Below are 27,137 nucleotides of genomic sequence, written 5' to 3'. Positions count from 1 at the left end.
GCAATGCATCTCTGGGAACGGAACATGGTGGCAGCCGCGTACGGCTCGGCGGACTACGGAGGGTGAGAATAGCAGGTTTTTTTTTTATTATTATTTTTAACATTACATCTTTTTACTATTGTTGCTGCATAGGCAGCATCAATAGTAAAAAGTTGGGGACACACAGGGTCAATAGCAGCGATAACTGAGTGCGTTACCCACGGCATAACGCGGTCCGTTACCGCTGGCATTAACCCTGTGTTAGCGGTGACCGGAGGGGAGTATGCGGGCGCTGGGCACTGTCTGCAGGGGAGTAGGGAGGGACTAATCGGACTGTGCCCGTCGCCGATTGGTTGCGGTAGCCATGACAGGCAGCTGGCGAGACCAATCAGCGACGCGGGATTTCCGTTACGGAAGTTGCGGACAGAAAGACGGAAGTACCCCTTAGACAATTATATATATAGATAGTGAAACCAATTAATTTAGTGCACCCCCTAGGTCACCCGCAGTGCCGTTCAGAGAGGCTTTTTGAACTTTTTGTTTTTCTGCTGCTATTTTGCCTTCTCCCATTAGCAGCTATATAAAGCTGGTGGAGCTTTGTGCTGTTCTCCAGATGCCGAAGAGTTTGACCTTGGTATAGACGTCCGTCCCACGACTGTCTACAGAAAAGCTGCCAAATGGCTGAGTGCTACTGGCTGCTGTAATCCCACCCAAGCCAATCCGTGTGCAATAAGCAGCCAGCTGACATGACGGAGCCCGACTGCCCAGGAAGCTGTTGGAAGACAATATGAAGAAGTCTCTAGTGCTCGTTTTACTAGGACATTGTAATCTTATCCACATACACATTTTCCAGGAGCTTAACTGGAAACTAACAGATTCAGGGCCACTGCACACAAGTGAGGCATTTCATGGTTATGGGTTTTTTTTTTTTGCTTTAAGAATTTTTCTTCTTCTTCTATAGAAAAAAAGTCAATAGCAACAAACACCATAGTCAAAACATGCAGAACCTTGTGTTGTATCACTGCCAACTAACACTAGTGTGACCATAAATGACAACACGACACCGACACTCAGCAATTAAAATTCATGGTTGGTAATCATCCCCCAGAGCCAGAATGACATGGATGTTAAACCTATGCAGGCAGAGAGGTAAATGGACACAAAAGGTGGGACATAGCCAGGCATGGACTGGGGCTGAAATTCAGCCCTTGTACTTGAAATCAAACAGACCCATGCCGTCCCCAAGCACCAGATGGGATATATTACTAATATTACCCTGGATGGAGGAAAGGAAGATTTACTACAAGACCAATATTTCTTATGATACTCGTGGCCTGCTGGGGTAAGTGACGGAGTCAGCAACTTTGTGCTCCATCAGAACTCTTAAGGCCATGTTCACACGCTGCGGTTTTTACCGCGGAACCGCCGCGATTTTGATGCTGCGGGTCCGCAGCAGTTTCCATAGCGTTTACATTAACATGTAAACCCTATGGAAACCGCAAACCGCAGTGCACATGCTGCGGGAAAAACCGCGCAGAAACGCAGCGGTTTACAACCCGCAGCATGTCACTTCTTTGTGCAGAATCGCTGCGATTCTGCACCCATAGGAATGCATTGAACCGCTTACTTCCCGCATGGGGCTGTGCCCACGTTGCGGGAAGTAAGCGGATAATGTGCGGGTGGTACCCGGGGTGGAGGAGAGGAGACTCTCCTCCAGGCCCTGGGAACCATAAAATAGTGTAAAAAAAAGAATTAAAATAAAAAATGAAGCTATACTCACCTCTCAGCGCTGCCCGCGGCCGTCCGGTCTCAGTTGCTGTGCCGAACAGGACCTGTGGTGACGTCGCGGTCACATGACCGTGATGACGCCGCGGTCACATGACCGTGACGTCACGAAGGTCCTTGTCGGCACAGCCGCTTGCAGCGCCGGGGAGATCGCGACGTCAGAGGGTGAGTACAGCCAATTTTTATTATTTTTTACATTACTATTGATGCTGCATATTGCTGCATATGCAGCATCAATAGTACAGCAGTAATCCCGCAGCGGAAACCGCGGAACAAACCGCGATAAATCTGCAGGGATAACCGCAGCGGTTTTGCCCTGCAGATTTTCAATTCCGCTGCGGGATTAACCCGCAGAGGAACCCGCAGCGTGTGAACATGGCCTAAAAGTATGGGTATCTTGAGAACACCGATTCTAAAACAATGTAGCAGACAAGGCGGCCCAAGCATTTGCCAGAATGGCCAGTACGACACTGGACATAGCCCTAAAAAAGGACATTCAACACTTCAGTGTCAGAACAGACCTGATCAAACAAAGCAGACAACATTGCAAGATTTTACTGCCAAAAAAAAAAAAAAAAAAATTACCAAGTATCAAGTCTACAGAAATCCAATATCCCCAAACTTATATACCAATCTTACAAGATAATCAGCAGATAAGGATATTAGACTTTTCTCCTAAACCGGAGATTAGCCACACACAAATACACGGGTGGGGTGGGGGCAGAAGAATTCTGACTTTCAGTGTTTGTGTAAAGGGTAGAAAAAAAAATATAGTCACAGGTCAAAAGTCAGTGTAAGATAAGATCAGAACCTACAAATTAATGCAAATTTTCTGTAGAATTTCACAACCTTTATAGAAGTAGTTAAATGTTTAAAGCGTACCTATCGTTTCAGGGGAACTTCAGAATAAGCGTTCTACATGACTAAATTTCTGAACGTTACATCACATATCCTTTTCACTAGCTTTCCCCCTCTGCAGACAATCACAAATTTTCACTTGTCTCTGAGCTAGTGAGTGGAGAGTAGCTGTTCTGACATATTCCAAAACAAGTGCACACACACACACACACACACACACACTAGAGAGATTGTTGCTGTTCTGTCTCTATGAAGCACATGTTCAGAAGCAGTATGACATATTATAAAGCAGTATTGAACAGTGTAGCTGTGCCTCCAGCAATAGGTTGCAATTACTCGAAAGCTGCATTAACGTGCATCTGATATTATACCACCATTTCAGAGTGAGCTCGCAGACTGTCTTGTTTTGAGAAGGATAGATGATTTTAACAGGTTTTCAAAGTGAATGATACATTTATAAAGTAGGAAGAGGGGGGAAGCGGCTCATAAGTGGAGAAAAGTAGATTTCTCAGATAAGATACATCAAAGTTTCTTTTAGTCACTGGTACTACCTAGTCTTAAATCAAATCACAGATTTTGGCGTTTGTATGCAGTTCACAGGAATAGACAATTTCAGACAACTCTATCCAACCATTTCTAACCTAGCGGTTTTTTTTGCACTACTTGTGATATTTGATTTGGACAGTCCCGAGTGTTCATTACTTGTGATATTTGATTTGGATGGTACTGGAAGACACACACAGTTATGCTTGGCTGAATAGACAAACAAGGAGATTTTGTAAGAGGAGAGCACACAAAACAGTTCCCTTATCTTGGTCTACTTGCATGGGCTGTATTGGAATACACTAGAGTCTTTGCGATAGCTTGAACAGAAGGAGAGGGAAAAAACACTATTTAGCAGGTCAAGTTGATTTTTTTTTTTCTTAATAGTCACTTACTTGAAACAGTTTTCCTCGTAGATACTGTTCCAGATCTTCCAGGCGTCAGATCCCTTGTAACCCGTGTAACGTTCAGGGTTAATTAGTAAGTCGACGTATTCTGCATCCGGTGACTCCTCATCTGAAAAAAAAATAAAATGTAGCCAGTCATCTTCAATCACTTTATATTAGATTGCAACACCTTGCAACTTAAAGGGAAGGTGCCACCAGTTTTCTTGTAGTTTGTTTTTTTGTGAAATTAAGCTTAAAATAGTAAATAAAATGTATTAATGCAATGTTTGCACTGTTTGCAAACATTTCTATATGAAAAATATTATATATTTTCTTACAAATATATATATTGACCACTAGGGGGAGCATTTTCCGTTTTAGACCTCAAGCAGCTATAGTAAGACTTGCCAGCTTTACTGTTAGCTGGAAAATCGGGGCAGGAACTGCTGACATCAGCATTTCCCTCCCCTTTTGGGTGGTCTAATATCCCTGGGGCAGAATGAAGAGCAGCATCACAGGGCAGAGCCATTTTGTGTGTGACTGCCCTGTGATCTGCTATCACCAGCAGTTTATAGTTTATGTGGTGTGTCCACATACAGCAGCATTGTCTGTGCAGAGCTGTCTGTGCCTCATCCCTCAGTAAGGTAAGAAGGAGCTCCAGGTCTGCAGTGAATGGCCGGGCAATGTGGAGGGAGGGGAGAGATACATTGTATGGCTGAGAGAGGTGTCAGGTGTCACCTCTCTCTGCAGGCTGGGAATGCAGCTTAATGGAGTGAATGGAGCTCCTGTGATAGAGAGTAAGTGGAGCTGGGCAGAGAGCACTGGGCTATAATAAAATGGCTGCTAGTCACACCTACAGCAGTGAGTTGTGCAGCCCACAGAGGCGTGCCCAGCTCACTGCTAACACCTCTCCAGTGTTATAGATAGGAGATAATAGACCGGCGCTGACCCTATGTCCATGGGGTGCTGTAAAATGACACTGTAAGGGTACCGTCACACATTGAAATTTTCATCGCTGCGACGGCACGATCCGTGACGTCGCAGCGATCGTATGAATATCGCTCCAGCGTCGTAGACTGCGGTCACACGTTGCAATCACGGCGCTGGAGCGATGCCGAAGTACCCGGGTAACCAGGGTAAACATCGGGTAACTAAGCGCAGGGCCGCGCTTAGTAACCCGATGTTTACCCTGGTTACCAGCGTAAACGTAAAAAAACAAACCGTACATACTCACCCGTCGGTGTCCTTCAGGTCCCTTGCCGTCTGCTTCCTGCTCTGAGTGCAGCCGTACAGTGAGAGCAGAGCGCAGCACTGCTGTGATCTGCTCTCACTTTCCGGCCGGCACTCAGAGCAGGAAGCAGACGGCAAGGGACCTGAAGGACACCGACGGGTGAGTATGTACGGTTTGTTTTTTTACGTTTACGCTTGTAACCAGGGTAAACATCGGGTTACTAAGCGCGGCCCTGCGCTTAGTTACCCGATGTTTACCCTGGTTACAAGCGAAGACATCGCTGGATCGCTGTCACACACAACGATCCAGCGATGTCAGCGGGTGATCAAGCGACGAAAGAAAGTTCCATACGATCTGCTACGACGTACGATTCTCAGCAGGATCCCTGATCGCTGCTGCGTGTCAGACACTGCGATATCGTAACGATATCGCTAGAACGTCACGAATCGTAACGTCGTAGCGATGGAAATTTCAATGTGTGACGGTACCCTTAGTGCACAGCTACTGATGCAAAACCAAGATGTCAGCCCCCAGTTCCTTCTTTAAACACATATAACACACGAAATCTGTTTCACATGCATTTAAAACTTGGTTATAGCAGCATGTTATGCTACATTACAGTGATTTATTAATGATCTACAAACGCGGTACCTTACCTTTAACAGGCATTTAAAGTGCTCCCTTCAGCAGGATTGTGCTCAACTGCAGACAGTGTCAGGTTGGCGCCGTTATACTGATTACGCTGATACCTGAGGATGAAATCCGTCTTGTGGCTGTTGTGGAATCTTCATTTTCAATTTTCAGTTAATATCCTCATGTCCCAGGATGGGGGATGGGGGGGAATCTTCATGTGGCGCTCTGATTAGGTATTCACCAGTATGGCCGCAGTCTAGGCAGGACTGACTGACAATAGGTAATTACTCCTCTCGAGGAAGTGAAAAAGACACGGGCGCTCACAGGTGTAAACCAAAGGGGGATGAAACTGCTGGTGATGTGACGGGCTCTGTGTCTAATCCTGTCTGAGTAGCATACAAATCAACAAAGAAATAGAGTACCGTATTTTCTGGTGTATAAGATGACTGGGCGTATAAGACGACCCCCAACTTTTCCATATAAAATATGGAATTTGGGATATGCCCGCTGTATAAGACGGGGGTCATCTTATACGCCCAGTCATCTTATACAGCGTGTGGTTCCCAGGGTCTGAAGGAGAGGAGACTCTCCTTCAGGCCCTGGGATCCATAGTCATGTAAAAAATAAAGAATAAAAATAAAAAATATGGATATACTCACCTCTCCGAGAAGCCTGGCTGTCACCGCTGCAAGCGTCTGCCTCCGTTCCTAAGAATTGCAGAGCGTGAAGGACCTTCGATGACGTCGCGGTCTTGTGATTGGTCCGGGACCGCTCATGTGACCGGTCACCTGACCGCGACATCATTGAAGGTCCTTCACGCTCTGCAATTCTTAGGAACGGAGGCAGACGCTTGCAGCGGTGACAGCCAGGCTTCTCGGAGTGGTGAGTATATACATATTTTTTATTTTTATGCTTTATTTTTTACATGAATATGGATCCCAGGGCCTGAAGGAGAGTTTCCTCTCCTTCAGACCCTGGGAACATCCAGGATCGCTCCCTGCACAAGCCGTACCCGGCGTATAAGACGACCCCCGACTTTTGGAACAATTTTTAGGGGTTAAAAAGTCGTCTTATACGCCGGAAAATACGGTAATCACCACGCTAGCAAAAAAGGGGTCGAAGGACAACATCAAAGTTGTCACCTAATATGCAACCATCCACTACAGTATGAGAAGCAAGCGGTAAAAGTGGGACCTTACCCAATTACACAACAGCCTAAGTGTTCTTTATAAACCTGAGTATTTTTTTGCCACTTGCTTCTCATACTGCAAGATGGTTGCATATTAGGGGACAACTTTGATGTTGTCCTTTGACCCCTTTTACAACGCAGTGATTACTCCATTTCTTTGTTAATTACTCTTCTCATTGATTGTACTCGTAATATGTATATCATTGAACATAAATCTGCTGATACTTCGTGACCTTTCCTGTTACTATCACACAGAGTAATAACTTAATTTAGGGGTACCAGTTGACAGATGTCTCTTACAATTTTCCAACACTGGACAAAACTTTCTTGTTGCTCACATTTGCCACTATGTCCTGATCTATTCTCAGGCCTTTTTTTCCCACTTAGGGATCAAATCACATGGATATACTAGTAATATGGAACTGGTATCTTTGTATAACTCATCAGCGGGTTATCAGTGTAATCAGTATAACAGCGCCGACCTGACAATGTCTGTAGGTTACTGTGCACAATCCTGCTGACAGGCGCACTTTAACAACCATTTAACAGGAAAAAAAAAGTATGCAATTTCTATTTTTTATTATTTCACACAGAATATAGATGTTATAAGACCTGCTCTTCTTACCAATGCTTGGCTCTATTAGATTAGAAAAAAAAAAAAAAAACCTCAGCCACATACCATCGTGCTCACAGAAGTTATCATCTGTGGAGTCGTCATGTTGATTCCACTGAAAGAACGCTTCCTGGGCCGCTTCACTGCAAGGAGAGAAAAAAAAAAAAAAAAATGCGTCACACTACCAACATACAGATGATATCTACAATACAGGAAAAAAAAAATTAACAAAGTCCAAAACTAAAAAGCACAAGAGAATAATAGTATAAATGTAACTTTATAAAAAAAATCCCTTGAAAGCTGTGTGCACACGTTGCGGATTTTGTTTTTTTTGCTATAAAAATGCATAAAAAACGCATACATTATGCATCCCATCATTTAGAATGCATTCTGCAATTTTTGTGCACATGATGCGTTTTTTTCCGCAAAAAAAAAAACGCATTTCGGTAAAAAAACGGAGCATGTTCATTAATTTTGCGGATTTTATTTAATGCATTGGGAAGCTCCGGAAAAAAAAACTCGTCAAAAACGCGGGAAAAAAAGCATGCGGATTTCTTGCAGAAAATGTCCGGTTTTGCTCAGGAAATTTCTGCAAGAAATCCTGAACGTGTGCACATAGCCTAAGGCTATGTTCACACGCTGTGGATTTTGCTGCGGATCTGCAGCGTGTCCGCAGCTGCGGGTCCGCAGCAGTTTCCCATTCGTTTACAGTACAATGTAAACCTATGGGAAACGCAATCCCCAGTGCACATGCAGTGGAAAAAAACATGCAGAAACACAGCTGTTTACATTCCACAGCATGTCAATTCTTTGTGCGGAATCCGCAGCAGTTTTACACCTGTTCCATAATAGAAAGCCGCAGGTGTAAAACCGCGGTAAATCCGCAGGTAAAACGCAGTACATTTTACCTGCAGTTTTCACAAATCTGCTGCGGAAAAATCCACAGACCTCAAGAATGTGTGTGCACATACCCTAAGTCTCAAAACATTAAATTCGTTACTGGAAAATTTATGCATTTAAAAAAAACAAAAAAAAAAAAAACAAAACACGGGCATACAAATAAATCAAACATTAAAAATATTAAACAGCATTAGCTGGACTATGGCCGATGAGAAAATAAAAATAGCAAAAATCATATTTTGCAAGTAGTAGATCGCTGCATAGAAAGATTTACAAATTGCATTTACACCACACGCTCCCGATGCTGCTCACAGTGAGACCGATAATATTTGTTGCATAGTTCATGACTATTTCAGCTCTTAGAGGGTAAAACACAAAGTGGGTGAAATGTACAAACTACCCAAAGTTCCTGCTGCAGCAAAACCCCAGATAGCAGAAATTCTTAGATTGGGTCCTAGTGCATTATCCTCAATTTTTGAAAATGGGTCTTTACAAGAGAGTCACCCTCACCTCAAGGATTCATCCACTGCCCCCAGCCTCTTCTCCTTCTCACACTCCAATTCTCCGCTGGCCACGTTTGCTGCTTCTGTGTACTGTAAATTACATAGCAAAAAAAAAAAGTTATGAAGTTTAAAAAAAAACACAAAATAAAAAAAACACCGCTGCTTTCTTTCACAACAGTGAACAGTATCACACCTACCCACAGGATGTGCCTGGTACCGCAACTCTGCTCTACTCAAGTGAATGGAGCAGAGCTACAGTACCACAGTCCTCACCTCATCTAGACAACTACATATGAGCGCGACATCCCAACACAAACCCCTCTCCTGGTTTGTCCGTTTGCAGCAGTGTATTATTGCATGGGGGGGGGACAAAAAAAACAAAACACACACACAATTGGCAGCCCCAGAACTGTTGCTGGCCCTCCCGACTTTCCCCATACAGCAGGGGTGGGGAACCACAGGCCATTTACGGCCCTCGATGACCTGCACCCCAGCTCCAGGAAGATTCCTGGAGACGCAGTGCTTGGGCCGGCAGCTGTATTTTGGCAGCCACTGGCCCATAAATGTCTTCTAGCTATGTGGCACAGGAACACCGTGCTTACTACTGAGGCGTGTGCAGTGAAAGATTACAGCCTGACACCAGTGCCAACGGCAGGACGTACTGTGTGGGCAGAGTTAGTGCACAATTTGTACGGCCCCCGAAGGACGGTATAAATATCTAAATGGTCCTCGACAAAAAAAAAAAAAAAAAAAAATAGATTCCCTGCTATAGAGTTTGGTGACCGGGCTGGATGCAATGGATCACAGTCAGCAGACACGGCTTACTCTCCTTAAAGGGACTCTGTCACCCGAATTTGGAGGGAACAATTTTCAGCCATAGAGGCAGGGTTTTCGGGTGTTTGATTCACCCTTTCCTTACCCGCTGGCTGCATTATTGGATTGAAGTTCATTCTCTGTCCTCCGTAGTACATGCCTGCACAAGGCAAGATTGCCTTACGCAGGCGTGTACTCCGGAGGACAGAGAATGAACTTCAATCCAATATTGCAGCCAGCATGCAGCCAGCGGGTAAGGAAAGGGTGAATCAAACACCCGAAAACCCTGCCTCTATGGCTGAAAATTGTTCCCTCCAAATTCAGGTGACAGAGTCCCTTTAAGGCTATGTGCACACCTTGCGGTTTTGGCCCGGCGGATCAGTAGTAGTTTTCCATGCGGTGTACAGTACCATGTAAACCTACGGAAAACCAAATCCGCAGTGCACATGCTGTGGAAAATTCCACGCCGAAATGCTGCGGTTTATCTCCTGCAGCATGTCAATTCTTTGTGCGAATTCTGCAGCGTTTTACACCTATTCCACAATCGGAATCCGCAGGTGTAAAAACACAGGCGAAATCCACACAAAAACAGCAGATAAAACGCAGGGAGTTTTACCTGCGGATTCTGCAGAAACCGTGAGGAAAAATCCGCAATATGCATACCCTTAGGGTATGTCCACACGTTGCGGATTTGCCTGTGGAATTTTCTGTGCAAATTCTGCATATCTTGGCAGAAAACGCAGGTCAAAATCTGCGCATTTTATGCAGATTTTGTGCGTTTGTTGCGGATTTACTGCGAATCCTGTGTGGATTTCATGCGTTTTTAGTTTTACCCCTGCGGATTTCTATTATGGAATGGGTGCAGAAATGCTGCAGATCCGCACAAAGAATTGACATGCTCCTTTTAATTTGCTGCGTTTTCCGTGCGGATTTTTCCGCACCATTAGCACAGCATTTTTTTTTCCATTGTACTGTAAATCACTTGCGGATTTGCAGCATTTCTGCAAGGAAAAAAACGCTGCGGATCCGCAGGAAATCTGCAATGTGTGCACATACCCTTATGATTTTCCAAAACACCCACGGTATCTTCCTGGCGGCCGCCCTGCCGGCTTCATTATTTCCAGCTGTTCTGGAAAGATAAACAGCCAAGCCACGCGTTCCACGACCTTCACAAAGGTGATAAACCTTCCACAAATATATGTAATGTTAATGATCTATCAAGACCTCCCTGCATGGAGGTTGGGGACCAGCTCACAAGCTCAAAATCTAATCTAACTGAATACATCCTAATGGAGCTGCACAAGGTCTCTGGGTTTAGAAAAAGTTTGGCAATTTTCAGATAAACAACCATTATCGAAGAGGTTTATTATTTTTGTCAATTTGAATTTTTTTTGTAGGTGAAACAAATGCAACTAATAACTGATGTGGTGATAAGTAAGTGAATACAAGTCATTCTGAAAGCACGGAGAAACGCCCGACTAACTGCCGCCTGGTGCCAATCTGCATCACATACAGAGGACAGACCCCAGAAGACAGAGATAACAGGTCAGATATGTCTGTAGAGCAGTCGCCCACAGAAAGACCACAACACGTTTAGCTAGTGGTTTTCAGCATTTTTAACTAGGATGCGTGTGTTTTTGTAGAATCACTTCACAACAGCCATACTACATTAATTATCCTACTATACTCCAGAGCTGCACTCACTATTCTGCTGGTGGAGTCAGGAGAATATTTATTGTTTCCCTACGTCAGATTGTCATTTATTCATCAGCAGATGTGTTTTATGATCTAAGCTCAGTAGAATGGCAGTAACGTATCAGTAGTTCCCTCATGTACAGGAAATACACAATCCTAACACTAATGTCCGGTGACGTGTAACAGATTTAGTATTATCACCATGGTAACTAATCAGTGTAAATATTAATGGCGGAAACGAGCCAGCCAAATACAACAATTACCATATTTTCCTTGTGCACCTCATAGTGGTAATTATTAACAATGTAATCTGCAAATAAAACACATGAGCACATAACCACAAGACAAGTAGCCCAGGGCAATGGCTTTCTGCTTATGGAGGCACCGCTCCCCCACGATGGATTGCAGAGCATCTCACGTCAGTAATCCCATCACATTCAGTCCTTTTCTACGTAATTAGGATATTCTCTGCACACGGTGGCTAGTTTGTTATCTGGCAACCAATCTGTCCCATCAAGGCTGACAACAGGGCGATCACTAGCTCAAACAGACTCCTTGGTGTGAGATTTACCAACATGAGACGCAGGATGCTCTGCCGTCTATCCAATCCAAAGTGACATTCAAGGCCGATTAGTGACCTATGAAGAATTTAAGAAGATGTGATGGCAGAATGTAGGCAAGATGCAGCCATATAATAGAGATAAAAGGAAAAACTGACCAGGAGGAGATGCATGGAGCGGAGTTCGCACGTGTACAAGAGCGATCTACAGACTGTGACCAGGAGGAGATGCATGGAGCGGAGCCCAAACAAGTACGAGAGCGATCTACAGACTGTGACCAGGAGGAGATGCATGGAGCGGAGCCCAAACAAGTACGAGAGCGATCTACAGACTGTGACCAGGAGGAGATGCATGGAGCAGGAGGTCGCACGTGTACGAGAGCGATCTACAGACTGTGACCAGGAGATGTATGGAGCGGAGATCGCACGTGTACGAGAGCGATCTACAATTTGTGACCAGGAGATGTATGGAGCGGAGATCGCACGTGTATGAGAGCGATCTACAGACTGTGACCAGGAGAAGATGCATGGAGCAGAAGGTCGCACGTGTACTAGAGAGATCTACAGACTGTGACCAGGAGGAGATGCATGGAGCAGAAGGTCGCACGTGTACGAGAGCGATCTACAGACTGTGACCAGGAGATGTATGGAGCGGAGATCGCACGTGTACGAGAGCGATCTACAAATTGTGACCAGGAGATGTATGGAGCGGAGATCGCACGTGTATGAGAGCGATCTACAGACTGTGACCAGGAGATGTATGGAGCGGAGATCGCACGTGTATGAGAGCGATCTACAGACTGTGACCAGAAGATGCATGGAGCAGAAGGTCGCACGTGTATGAGAGCGATCTACAGACTGTGACCAGGAGGAGATGCATGGAGCAGAAGGTCGCACGTGTACTAGAGAGATCTACAGACTGTGACCAGGAGGAGATGCATGGAGCAGAAGGTCGCACGTGTACTAGAGAGATCTACAGACTGTGACCAGGAGGAGATGCATGGAGCAGAAGGTCGCACGTGTACGAGAGCGATTTATAGACTGTGACCAGGAGGAGATGCACGGAGCGGAGGTCGCACATGTACAAGAGAGATCTACAGACTGTGACCAGGAGGAGATGCACGGAGCGGAGGTCGCACATGTACAAGAGAGATCTACAGACTGTGACCAGGAGGAGATGCATGGAGCAGGAGGTCGCACGTGTACGAGAGCGATCTACAGACTGTGACCAGGAGAAGATGCATGGAGCAGGAGGTCGCACGTGTACGAGAGCGATCTACAGACTGTGACCAGGAGGAGATGCATGGAGCAGAAGGTCGCACGTGTACTAGAGAGATCTACAGACTGTGACCAGGAGGAGATGCATGGAGCAGAAGGTCGCACGTGTACGAGAGCGATTTATAGACTGTGACCAGGAGGAGATGCACGGAGCGGAGGTCGCACATGTACAAGAGAGATCTACAGACTGTGACCAGGAGGAGATGCACGGAGCGGAGGTCGCACATGTACAAGAGAGATCTACAGACTGTGACCAGGAGGAGATGCATGGAGCAGGAGGTCGCACGTGTACGAGAGCGATCTACAGACTGTGACCAGGAGAAGATGCATGGAGCAGGAGGTCGCACGTGTACTAGAGCGATCTACAGACTGTGACCAGGAGGAGATGCATGGAGCAGAAGGTCGCACGTGTACTAGAGAGATCTACAGACTGTGACCAGGAGGAGATGCATGGAGCAGAAGGTCGCACGTGTACGAGAGCGATCTACAGACTGTGACCAGGAGGAGATGCATGGAGCAGAAGGTCGCACGTGTACGAGAGCGATCTACAGACTGTGACCAGGAGGAGATGCATGGAGCAGAAGGTCGCACGTGTACTAGAGAGATCTACAGACTGTGACCAGGAGGAGATGCATGGAGCAGAAGGTCGCACGTGTACTAGAGAGATCTACAGACTGTGACCAGGAGGAGATGCATGGAGCAGAAGGTCGCACGTGTACGAGAGCGATTTATAGACTGTGACCAGGAGGAGATGCACGGAGCGGAGGTCGCACATGTACAAGAGAGATCTACAGACTGTGACCAGGAGGAGATGCACGGAGCGGAGGTCGCACATGTACAAGAGAGATCTACAGACTGTGACCAGGAGGAGATGCATGGAGCAGGAGGTCGCACGTGTACGAGAGCGATCTACAGACTGTGACCAGGAGAAGATGCATGGAGCAGGAGGTCGCACGTGTACGAGAGCGATCTACAGACTGTGACCAGGAGGAGATGCATGGAGCAGAAGGTCGCACGTGTACTAGAGAGATCTACAGACTGTGACCAGGAGGAGATGCATGGAGCAGAAGGTCGCACGTGTACGAGAGCGATTTATACTGTGACCAGGAGGAGATGCATGGAGCAGAAGGTCGCACGTGTACGAGAGCGATTTATAGACTGTGACCAGGAGGAGATGCATGGAGCAGAAGGTCGCACGTGTACGAGAGCGATTTATAGACTGTGACCAGGAGGAGATGCACGGAGCGGAGGTCGCACATGTACAAGAGAGATCTACAGACTGTGACCAGGAGGAGATGCAGCCGCGGCGACGCATGCGTCATGCGCCCCTATATTTAACATGGGGGGCGCATGGACATGCGTTGCACTTGCGTTTTGTGACGCATGCGTCACTGTGGTGCATGCGTCACTGTGGTGCATGCGTCACTGTGGTGCATGCGTCAGGGCGCAGAGGACGCTGCATGATGCAGTTTTTTCTGCGCCAAAAGCCATGCAAAAGTGGACGCATGCGTCACAAAACGCTGCGTTGTGCATGAGTTTACATTTGCGTTGTGCGTTGCTGACGCTGCACCGCACAACGCAAATGTGAACGTAGTCTTATAGGGTGGTTTCACATTGCGTTTTTCACATGAACTTGGAAAAAACCCAGAAACTGATCCACATACCCCACGATCACTTCATTGGCCGCCAACAAATAACACAAAATACACAGTTTCGGGGAAAGCATGGGCACAACTCATAGGACTGCCGTTACGGCTCCTAAAGACGAGAATACGTACACATTGTTCATAGTTTCAGGCTTTTCATACTAGAACAAGGGGATTTTATATACATGAAAAAAAAGGCCTTTTGAAAATGTCAGCTCACAAGAACAGGACATGTCTGTGCAGAAAATCAGGAGGAAGGAAGTTTTGCTGTGAGATAACAGTTCCTCTTGCAACACACACAAAAAAAAATCCCATTGTGGCAATGAAAGACACCATAACTGCTGGATATCGATCTGTTGCGTCATTGACGGCCCTCCGTGATCTGCACAAGCCAAGCGACAAGACGACAAATACACACGTCACAATGACAGAAAATACACAAGCTGGGGGTCATGTCCCCTGAAAACAAACCTGCGCAACCACGACTCCCATCATGACAGGCCGGAGGTCTCAAACCTACGCAACTACATCTCCCATCGTGCAAGGCCGGAGGTCTCAAACCTACGCAACTACATCTCCCATCGTGCAAGGCCGGAGGTCTCAAACCTACGCAACTACATCTCCCATCGTGCCAGGCCAGAGGTCTCAAACCTATGCAACTACAACTCCCATCGTGCCAGGCCGGAGGTCTCAAACCTATGCAACTACATCTCCCATCGTGCCAGGCCAGAGGTCTCAAACCTATGCAACTACATCTCCCATCATGCCAGGCCAGAGGTCTCAAACCTGTGCAACTACAACTTCCATCATGCCAGGACTAACATAGGAAAATAATACACTTAACTATGCCACTTTCTCGTTTTTTTCTGCCTTTTCTTGATGCATTTGCTTTAGTTTTCAGACATCTACACTCAACAATCATTCTCTAATCATGAATAATCAGGAGGAAGGAAGTTTTGCTGTGAGATAACCGTTCCTCTTGCAACACACACACAAAAAAAAAAAAAAAACATTGTGGCCATGAAAGACACCATTACTGCAGGATATCGATCTGTTGCGTCATTGATGGCCCTCCGTGATCTGCACAAGCCAAGCGACAAAATGACAAATACACACAGATGTCACAATGACAGGTCTCAAACCTGTGCAACTACAACTCCCGTCATGCCAGGCTGGAGGTCTCAAACCTGTGCAACTACAACTTCCATCATGCCAGGACTAACATACGAAAATAATACACTTTTAACTAGGCCACTTTCTCAGTTTTTTCTGCCTTTTCTTGACGCATTTGCTTTAGTTTTCACACATCTACACTCAACAATCATTCTCTAATCATGAATAATATTTCAGTCCCCAAAACGCTCTGCATTTATTGTCTCCCGCAGGTGCGATGTCAGCAGCTTCTACATTCTACAGGTGGGTACTCCAAGCGCTGCTGACACCATCATTATCACTGCATAGGAAGAAAACAAAGTGGCCAACACAGCGGCAGCCTAATATATAGGGAAAAACTGTTTCTTTATCAAAAACTTAACCGACCACTGCTCTTACGCTCCACAAAACCTAAGCCTTTACACAAGAGGAGCGAGTGCCAATTAGCAAATCTTCTGGGTGATCACAAACTTCATAGAAAAATCGGTAACAGAATAAAACGATCATAATTAAATCTTTAAATGAATCATTTCTCCTCAATACCAATGTAAAGCAATGCAGGAAAATGTCACTCAATAGAATTTTGTACATTCGGGCCTTTTATTATAAGACACCTCAAGACGAGGATCTGTCCAAGGAAGAAAAAAACCTTACAAAAAGGGACGTTTTTTGCTTTTATTGATAGCAGTGGTGGTGATGGCGGGGGACGTAAAGAAAACAAATGCGTGGGAGGTTTATTCATTTGCATTTTAAGTTTTTTATGCACTTTAAATAGCTTTCCACATAGGTAACAATTATTTTAGTCGTTGGCGGCTGGGCTAGAATCGGCACTCCAGAATGGCAATGGCTTTATTTGAATTTTACATGTTGTGCCCACTGTAATTTCTTCTGGGAGCATCTATTTTTTGTTGTTGCAGATTTTCCTGTATCTAAATTTGCTCAGAAAGTCGAGCCAATATGCCAGACTCAGGCTGGAAGGGCTGAGCTGATTTCCGTCCTTTAACCCCTTAGTGACAGAGCCAATTTGGTACTTAATGACCGAGCCAATTTTTACAATTCTGACCACTGTCACTTTATGAGGTTATAACTCTGGAACGCTTTATCGGATCCCGCTGATTCTGAGATTGTTTTTTCGTGACATGTTGTACTTCAAGTTAGTGGTAACATTTCTTCAATATTACTTGCGATTATTTATGAAAAAAATGGAAATATGGCGAAAATTTTTAAAATTTTGCAATTTTCAAACTTTGTATTTTTATGCCCTTAAATCAGAGAGATATGTCACAAAAAATAGTTAATAAATAACATTTCTCACATGTCTACTTTACATCAGCACAATTTTGGAAACAATTTTTTTTTTGTTAGGGAGTTATAAGGGTTAAAAGTTGACCAGCAATTTCTCATTTTTACAACACCATGTTTTTTTTTAGGGACCACATCACCTTTGAAGTGATTTTGAGGGGTCTATATGATAGAAAATAACCAAGTGTGACACCATTCTAAAAACTGCACCCCTCAAGCTGCTCAAAACCACATTCAAGAAGTTTATTAACCCTTTACGTACTTCACAGGAACTAAAACAATGTGGAAGAAAAAAATGAACATTTTACTTTTTTTTGCAAACATTTTACTTCAGAACCATTTTTTTTAATTTTCACAAGTGTAAAAACAGAAATTTAACCACAAATTTTGTTGTGCAATTTTTCCTGAGTACACCGATACCCCATATGTGGAGGTAAACCACTGTTTGGGCGCACCGCAGAGCTTGGAAGTGAAGGAGCACCGTTTGACTGTTTCAATGCAGAATTGGCTGGAATTGAGATCGGAAGCCATGTCACGTTTAGAGAGCCCCTGATGTGCCTAAACAGTGGAAAGCCCCCACAAGTGACCCCATTTTGGAAACTAGACCCCTTAAGGAACTTATCTAGATGTGTGATGAGCACTTTGAGCCCCCAAGTTCTTCACAGAAGTTTATAAAGTAGAGCCGTGAAAATAAAAAATCGCATTTGTTTACACAAAAATGATCTTTTCGCCCCCAAATTTTTATTTTCACAAGGGTAACAGGAGAAATTAGACCACAAAAGTTGTTGTGCAATTTCTCCTGAGTACGTCGATACCCCATATATGGGGGTAAACCACTGTTTGGGCGCACCGCAGAGCTTGGAAGAGAAGGAGTGTCGTTTTACTTTTTCAATGTAGAATTGGCTGGAATTGAGATCGGACGCCATGTCACGTTTGGAGAGCCGCTGATGTGCCTAAACAGTAGAGACCCCCCACATATGACACCATTTTGGAAACTAGACCCCTTAAGGAACTTATCTAGATGTGTGGTGAGCACTTTAAACCCCCAGGTGCTTCACAGAAGTTTATAACGTAGAGCCGTGAAAATAAAAAAAATCGCATTTTTTCTACAAAAATGATCTTTTTGCCTCCAAATTTTTATTTTACCAAGGGTAACAGGAGAAAATGGACCCCAGAAGCTGTTGTACAATTTGTCTTGAGTACGCCGACACCCCATATGTGGGGGTAAACCACTGTTTGGGCGCATGGCTGAGCTCGGAAGCAAAGGAGCGCCATTTGACTTTTCAATGCAAAATTGACTGGAATTGAGATCGGACGCCATGTCGCGTTTGGAGAGCCCCTGATGTGCCTAAACAGCAGAAACCCCCCAAAAGTGACCCCATTTTGGAAACTAGACCCCCCATGGAACTTATCTAGATGTGTAGTGAGAACTTTGAATGCCCAAGTGCATCACAGAAGTTTATAATGCAGAGTCGTGAAAATAAAAAATATATATTTAACAATAAAGATTTTTTAGCCCCCAAGTTTTTATTTTCACAAGGGTAACAAGAGAAATTGGACCCCAAAAGTTGTTGTCCAATTTGTCCTGAGTATGCTGGTACCCCATATGTGGGGGTAAACCACTGTTTGGGCGCACGGCAGAGCTCGGAAGGGAAGGAGTGCCATTTTGGAATGCAGACTTTGATAGAATTGTCTGCGGGCGTTATGTTGCCTTTGCAGACCCCTAATCAGGGTGGATAAAAATCAATGTTTTTTTAAAAAAATCAAAAAAATCGGATTTTTTTGATTTAAATCGGATTTTTTTGATTTAAATCGGATTTTTTTCAATAAACTGCTTTTTGAGGAAAATATTTTACCATCCAAAGGTTCTTCCATCATGAGATAAAGCTGAGTTGTTTAACTCAGTAGAATAAAGGCTGTATATGTGTAACATTCACAATGCCATGCTCTTCCAGAGGTTTCTGTAGGATGCTGACTATCCAACAAGTTTGGGCATGTCAACTGAATGGAAAAAGAAACTAAACCAAAAGTGAAACCAAGCTAGAAGTGTGGAATTAAAGGGGCAGTATGAACAAAATGTGGAGGCTATTAATAGTTTATACAATTAAGACATGCTGCTTTTAAACACCTACCTATTGCCATATAGTAAAACAAAAAAGATTTTTACTTACTTTGGGGTCCCCCCCTCACCCTGGCGTTAGATCGTTGCCCCTAGTTTCGTCCGTGTAACTATGGGCGCACATGCGCACTGCTCTCACTTCTCATTTTAATCGTGATTTATATTAAAAAAAACCTTTTGATTTAAATCAGTGATTTAAATCATGATTAAAATCATGATTTAAATCGATCCGATTTAAATAGAAAAAAATCTTTTGATTTAAATCGTGATTTAAATCATGATTTAAATCGGCGTGATTTAAATCAATCCACCCTGCCCCTAATGTACCTAAACAGTAGAAACCCCCAACAAGTGACCCCATTTTGGAAAATAGACCCCCCAAGGAACTTATCTAGATATGTGGTGAGAACTTTGAATGCCCAAGTGTTTCACAGAAGTTTATAATGCAGAGTAGTGAAAATAAAAAATATTTTTTTAGCCCCCAAATTTTTATTTTCACAAGGGTAACAAGAGAAATTGGACCCCAAAAGTTGTTGTCCAATTTATCCCGGGTACGCTGATGCCCCATATGTGGGGGTAAACCACTGTTTGGGCGCACGGCAGAGCTCAGAAGGGAGGGAATACCATTTGACTTTTTTAGCGCAAAATTGGCTGTCGTGTTTGGAGACCCCCTGATGTACCTAAACAGTGGAAACCCCCCAATTCTAACTCCAACCCTAACTCCAACACACCCCTAACCCTAATCTCAACCCGATCCATAATCCTAATCACAACCCTAACGATAATCACAACCCTAACCCCAAAACAGCCCTAATCTCAACCCTAACCATAACCCTAATCAAAACCCTAAATCCAACACACCCCTAACCCTAATCCCAACCCTAACCCTAATCCCAACCCTAATCCCAAACGTAACACTAATCCCAACCCTAATCCAAACCCTAACCCTAATCCCAACTCTAACCCTAACTTTAGCCCCAACCCTAACTTTAGCCCCAACCCTAACTTTAGCCCCAACCCTAACCATAACTTTAGCCCCCGTCGTCACAAAAAAAGTTCAAAGTAACCTTTTTTTTGTACGTCGCGTCCGCCATTTCCGCGGATGCGTGGCCGTAACTCTGCCCCCTCCTCCCCAGGACATAGACTGGGCAGCGGATGCGTTGAAAAACTGCATCCGCTGCCCACGTTGTGCACAATTTTCACAACGTGCGTCGGTACATCGGGCCGACGCATTGCGACCTCCCCGTACCGACGCAAGTGTGAAAGAAGCCTAAGGCTACTTTCACACTAGCGTCGTACTCGGCCCATCGCAGTGTGTCGGGCCGACGTACCGACGCTAGCGTTGTAAGCGCCGCACAACGGGTGCAGCGGATGCTGTTTTTTCAACGCATCCGCTGCCCCATTGTGAGGTGCGGGGAGGCGGGGGCGGAGTTCCGGCCACGCATGCGCGGTCGGAAATGGCGGACACGTCGCACAAAAAAGTTACATGTAGTTTTTTTTGTGTCGACGGTCCGCCGAAGCACGACGCATCCGTCGCACGACGGATGCGACATGTGGCAATCCGTCGCAATGCGTCGCTAATGCAAGCCAATGGAGAAAAAGGAGATTTTTGTTTACTTACCGTAAAATCTTTTTCTCCGAGCCAATCATTGGGGGACACAGACCGTGGGGTGTTATGCTGCTTGCCACTAGGAGGACACTAAGTGATACAAAGAAAGTTAGCTCCTCCCCTGCAGTATACACCCTCCTGCTGGCCCTCAGCTAACCAGTTCGGTGCAAAAAGCAGTAGGAGATCAGTAACAACATATTAGCTTACAGCATGTCATATTATATATGAGAGTATAGCATATCGGATTGTAAAAACAAGCATAAGCCAATACTAGGGTGGGAGCTGTGTCCCCCAATGATTGGCTCGGAGAAAAAGATTTTACGGTAAGTAAACAAAAATCTCCTTTTCTCCTACGCCTCATTGGGGGACACAGACCGTGGGACGTACCAAAGCAGTCCCTGGGTGGGGACAACGTCAGATCAGGCTCTGTGTAACTGCTACTTACAAGTGCGCCACCGCGGCCTGCAGAGTCCGCCTGCCCAGAGTCACATCTGTGGAAGTCTGGGAATTATAATGCTTCAAGAATGCATGCGGACTGGACGAATCCGCAAGCTTGCAGGCGTGTCTTGTTGACGCCTGGTGCCTGGAACCCACGATAGACGGGAAAATAGGCTGTCATCTAACACGGAAGGACTCCTGGATGGTGAAAGAATACACCAGGCTAAATGGCCGATGGAGACGGCCAAACCCTTCCTGTAAAAGTCAGGAAGCCTTCCTCTTACCGGTAGGAAACCCAAGATACAGTGTCCAACCTTCGGAAGGACGCCGTCCTCAAGACATACCTACTCAGAGCACTTGCTCTGTCCGTAATATGGAGACCTCATTCCATTTTGTGGAGTGGTGCCAAAAGAGATGAGGGAAGAACTATGCCCTCATGACAGTAGTAATACAATACCACCTTGGTAACTAGGGACAGGGAAGGCTTGAGGACAACCTTGCCTTGAAGGAAATAAGAGAAAAGTCTGAAAAGACCCGTTAGCACCGAAGACTCGTCAGGATGAGGATATCGCCGAGAGAAAAGGGGGCAACCTTCCCTAATAGAATAGATCCCAATGATCTAACGGTATGCAATAGGGAAGAACTACATGTGAAAAACATCCTGCGAGGTGGTCCCTACTTGCAGTTTTGTTGCAGAAAGACAGAAAGCTACCAGCTCCGCAAGCGAACTGACGTGGTCAGTGCGGATTTCCGAGGATCACTGGGGCCCTTTCTGCTTCTGAAAAGCTTTCGGAAGTGGAAACTGGTACCACGGAATAACCGGAGCATGCAGTGCGAAGGCTCCTGGATCTCGAGGCCGAACAACAAACTCCAGTACACAGGCGATCAGTCAGGACGCCATCCGAGCTACAACTGTAGAGCTCCAGTGAAGGCGGGTCTGATGGAATACTTCCGGTGAAGTTCCCACTCACTTGAGGTGAAACCCTGACGGCTAAATATGTTCGCAGCCCAGAGTTCTACTCCTGGGATATGTACTGCCAAGATCACCGAGTGATAGATCTCGGCCCATGTGAGGTACTTTGGCCATGGTGCTTGAACGTGGGTACTCACTAGATGATTGACGTATGACACAGCCGTGGCGTTGTCCAATTGAATTCGGATGGGTTGACCCGCCATAAGGAGTGGACCTACTATAGGACTACCCTTGAGATCTCCAGAGCAATGATCGGGAGAAGAGGACTGGCATTGGAAGTTACTAGTAACCATGGAACCGGGAGAAAAAACTCCGGATGAAGAAGGAGCTCAGAGACTATCGTCTGAAAGGCTGCTTGACTTGCTGAAAACTAACGGAGCAAAGGAAACTGCTTCCATTGTCGTCGCCGTTTTTTTTTTTTTTTTTTTTTTTTTTGGAACCCTCCCAGCAAATCGAATGAAATAAGGGGATGAGTGAGCAAGAGCGCGAGCTCCCTGTTGAAAAACCATGACCTTGTCTGGAGGGAGATTTACCACCCTTCTGGAAGAATACTGGATCATCCTCAAAAAGGATATCTGTTGGACTGGAAATGAGGAGTTGTCTAAGTCTAGCCACCAGCCCAGGTGAGAGGGTATCGCAAGTGATATAGACGACTTAGCGTAGTCCTGCAAGGGTGGGTAAACAGTCGGTCAAACAGGGTAAGACGACCACGCCTCTAGGTGCAAGATGACAGCCGCCATGACCCTTGCGAACACCCTGGATGCGGTAGCAAGGCCGACGAACAAGGTCGTGACTTAAATGCTGTTCACGAATGGAAAAGCAAAGGAATTTTTGAAGAGGTTAGGCATCCCGAATGTCGATGGATGCCAGAAACTGCACCTTTTTTGTTGAAGTAATGGCTGAGCGGATGAGACTCCAATCGAAGAAGAAGAAGAACCTTGTGAAAAGATTGTTAGAAGTTTGAGGTCTGGGATCGGTCCTACTTATCGTTCCCCCTTTTAGGAACCAAGATCCCTTAGATCTAGACTGTCCTGGACAACCCTTTTACTGTTGGTCGGGGCTGCGGAAACGTACGATTCTTCGTTAGTCTCCCGCTCAAAAATATGATTGACCAGCTGAACTGTCTTCAGGAAAGGGATACTGGTGTGAATCAAAGTAGTTAAGGACTCCAAGCAGGAGACCGTTGCTCTAGCAATCCATGCGGCGGATAGGGAGGTTAAAGGGCTGGACCCGTAGCTGCCAAACGGAACAAACCAGATGTGCTATTTGACAGATCGTGGCATTTTTAATGGAGGACATATCGGGCAGGGATACTGGTAGGTAAACCACAGGAGATTGTACCCGGTTAATCTGCCGAGTGGCAGAATGCGCCGCTGCTTCCAGCAGGTCATTGCAGAGTTAAAAATTAGGAGCCTCAATCCACCATCCTCTTAACAAGGAAGTGGAGAGGGAAATTCGCCTTGGTGATGCAGAGGGGGGTGCTCAGACGCCCGAAAAAAGGATGCCTCTGTACATCCACAGAGTGCAGGTCTCCGGGTAGACAGGACAGGTTGTCTGGCGTTAGGCCTGGACCTTCGAGTGCCCGTCTGTTGATGGTGTGGGGAGACTGGCGCCCTTTACAGTGCCTGTCGCCCTTAAAAATCAGACCAGGCATAGCGTCCCACGTAGAGGCTTCTGTCCAGTGAATCGCATATCCGGACTGGATGGCAAAAGCTCTACGAGGGAGTTTAGGCTGAGGGAACTAGTTACACTGGGATAAACTGGGATCAGCGGCAGAGGGCTCCTCATTTATGACCAGTTTCGGATTGGTCATGGTGCCCTCAAGACCAGGGAATACTGGTCGTGTGCCTTTAAGACCAGGGAAAACTGGTCGTGTGCCTTTAAGACCAGGGAATACTGGTCGTGTGCCTTTAAGACCAGGGAATACTGGTCGTGTGCCTTTAAGACCAGGGAATACTGGTCGTGTGCCTTTAAGACCAGGGAATACTGGTCGTGTGCCTTTAAGACCAGGGATTACTGGTCGTGTGGCTTTAAGACCAGAGAATGCTGGTCGTGTGCCTTTAAGACCAGGGAATACTGGTCGTGCGCCTTTAAGACCAGGGAATACTGGTCGTGTGCCTTTAAGACCAGGGAATACTGGACGTGTGCCTTTAAGACCAGGGAATGCTGAACGTGTGCGTTTAAGACCCGGGGATACTTACTGGTCCCGTGTCTTTAAAACCCGGGAATTCTGGTCACGCGCCCTTAAGACCAGGGAATACTGGTCACGCGCCTTTAAGACCAGGGAATACTGGTCACGTGCCTTTAAGACCAGGGGATACTGGTCACGTACCCTTAAGACCAGGGAATACTGGTCACGTGCCTTTAAGACCAGGGAATACTGGTCACGTGCCTTTAGACCAGGGAATACTGGTCACGTGCCTTTAAGACCAGGGAATACTGGTCACGTGCCTTTAAGACCAGAGAATACTGGTCGTGTGACTTTAAGACCAGGAATACTGGTCATGCGGGTTTAGGTAAAATCTCGCAGCGGGCGAGAAGCGCCAATTCAGGGGGCGGAGCCACAGGCACGACGTGGGCGGAGCCTCGAAACTTCCATGAATAGGCCCCAGCCGGGGCGTAAATTTCTGCAGCCGGCGTCAGCGTAGAAGTTAGGGGTGGTCACCCGTTGCTCGAGAAAATTGAGCGCTTCCGCGTCAGGCGCTAAGCGCCAGGAAACGACACGGTGCGCTTCTGGGGTGCGGACTACACATCGGCCGAAGCCGGGAGCTAAATTTGTTAGCCGGCTGGAGCGTTACCTCAGGGAGGTGGCCACAGGGAAGTCTGAGACTGCCTGTCAATATCCCGCTGCAGAAGCCCACTGCTGGCAGGATCCACTTACCAACGGTGCGCGTCCCGGCATGGAGCCGCCGCGGATGTCGGGTATTGCAGCGTGGTCGGTGCAGGGATAGAGAGATAAACCTCAATCCATCATCCCTTTGTTAGGGAGGTGGAGAGGAACCGTCTGCCTCCTTGTGCCATCCGCTTTCACAGTGGTGTGATAGTGGGGGCTGCCCGGACCATGGAGGGGGGCTTCTGTACATCCACGAAGTTCAGCCCATCGGGACCATGAAGGCACCTTCGCCCCTGAAAGGGATTTCAACTGCGGCCTAGTCCGGCTGCAAAAGCCGGGGACTAAATTTTTGGAGCCTGCCGGTGGAGTGCGTCGGCGGGCCGCGCGCCGAATGATTGCCGCTGGCGTACCGGCCAGTGGCACCCCCAGGACCGCATCTTCCACGCAGGCAGCGTGAGGAAGAATGGCCCCCGAGATCTGCAGGGCGCCTCTCGTCCCAGACGAGAAGCGCCGATATAGGGGGCGGGGTTACGGCCGTGGGAGGGATCTGCCCACTGCGGCCTACTCCAGCTGAGAAGCCGGGGACTAAATTTTCGGCCTGCCTGGCGATGCGCGGCGGCCGCAACGGAGCGACGCTAACCGCCGCAGTTTCCCGACCGCCGGCGCCTGTCCCCAGGGGCTCTGCCGCAAGTACCGCCGGCGCCTGCCCCATAGAAGCCACTGCGGCCTACTCCGGCTGAAAAGCCGGGGACTAAATTTCCGGCCTGCCCGGCGGTGTGCGGCGGCGCGGCCGCAAAGCGATCTGGAGCGCAGGAGGGGAACTCCTGATGTACTCACAGTCCGGTAATGCAGGTCCCCCTGTACCTGCGCGCTCCATCCTCTTCTGTAATCCCTTTGGGCTCTAGCCGCAAGTATGCAACGCCATGTAATACGGGCCTTGTATGTCGGGCCCCCGGAGAGGAACATGAGAGCCAGGCTCTATGTGCTCGCCGTCTTGCAGGGGGAAGGGAAATCGGGACCAAAGATGGAAACCCGTTGCCCCAGTAAAAATTGGCGTGCTCCAACGTCGCAGGAGAGGGACGGGGAGGTATACTCGCCGTGCTCGCCTGTTGCTGGTTCGGGGGAGAGCGGGTCCCATAAAAAAGGATCCGTCGCCCCCTTCACTCCGTTGAATAAAAAATAAAAATTTACAGAAAAATTAAAATTAAAATTAAAATAAGAAAGTTGGGGTCTGAAAACAGACCCAAGTGCCTCCTACAGACACTAAGCAAGAACTGGTTAGCTGAGGGCCAGCAGGAGGGTGTATACTGCAGGGGAGGAGCTAACTTTCTTTGTATCACTTAGTGTCCTCCTAGTGGCAAGCAGCATAACACCCCACGGTCTGTGTCCCCCAATGAGGCGTAGGAGAAAAACGCATCCTGCAAGCACTTTTGCAGGATGCGTTTTTCTCCAACGACGCATTGCGATGGAAGCCAAAAAACGCTAGTGTGAAAGTAGCCTAACCCTAAATTTAGCCCCAACCCTAACCCTAACTCTAACCCTAACCCTAACTCTAACCCTAACCCTAACTCTAACCCTAACCCTAACTCTAACCCTAACCCTAACTCTAACCCTAACCCTAACTCTAACCCTAACCCTAACTCTAACCCTAACCCTAACTCTAACCCTAACTCTAACCCTAACCCTAACTCTAACCCTAATTTTAGCCCCAACTTGTCTTCTCCTGCCGGCCGGCAGATGGCAGCAGATGGCGGGCGCACTGCGCATGCGCCCGCCATGATGAAAAAGCCGGCTGGCAGGAGAAGACAGAAGAGGACCCAGGGACCCCGGGTGAGTATGATAGGGTCCCCGAATCCCCCTATTTCTCTGTCCTCTGATGTGCGATCACATCAGAGGACAGAGAAATAACTGATCGCTTTTTTTTTTTTTTTTTTTTTTTGCGGTCGCCGGTAAACTGTTAATTACCGGCGATCGCAAAGCAGGGGTCGGTGCAAACCGACCCCGATCATGTTCTTTGGGGTCTCGGCTACCCCCGGCAGCCGAGACCCCAAAGAACATCCGGGTGCCGGGCGCACTGCGCATGCGCCCGCCATTTTTTCC

General features: G+C 46.7%; 1 protein-coding gene across 1 annotated transcript in view; it reads right to left on the bottom strand.

Moving 5' to 3' along the window:
* Positions 1-27,137, bottom strand: part of ERO1A (endoplasmic reticulum oxidoreductase 1 alpha) — a 46,132-nt gene that overhangs the window by 12,816 nt on the left and 6,179 nt on the right. The window contains 3 exon segments of the mRNA XM_077269985.1: positions 3,561-3,681; positions 7,284-7,360; positions 8,628-8,710. Of these exon segments, the coding sequence (XP_077126100.1) occupies positions 3,561-3,681; positions 7,284-7,360; positions 8,628-8,710 (281 nt within the window).

This window comes from Ranitomeya variabilis, chromosome 1 (assembly GCF_051348905.1).
Source record: "Ranitomeya variabilis isolate aRanVar5 chromosome 1, aRanVar5.hap1, whole genome shotgun sequence".
Classification (NCBI taxonomy): domain Eukaryota; kingdom Metazoa; phylum Chordata; class Amphibia; order Anura; family Dendrobatidae; genus Ranitomeya; species Ranitomeya variabilis.
The sequence above is the reverse complement of the archived record's forward strand: the minus strand, read 5'-3'. Positions and strand labels throughout refer to the sequence as shown.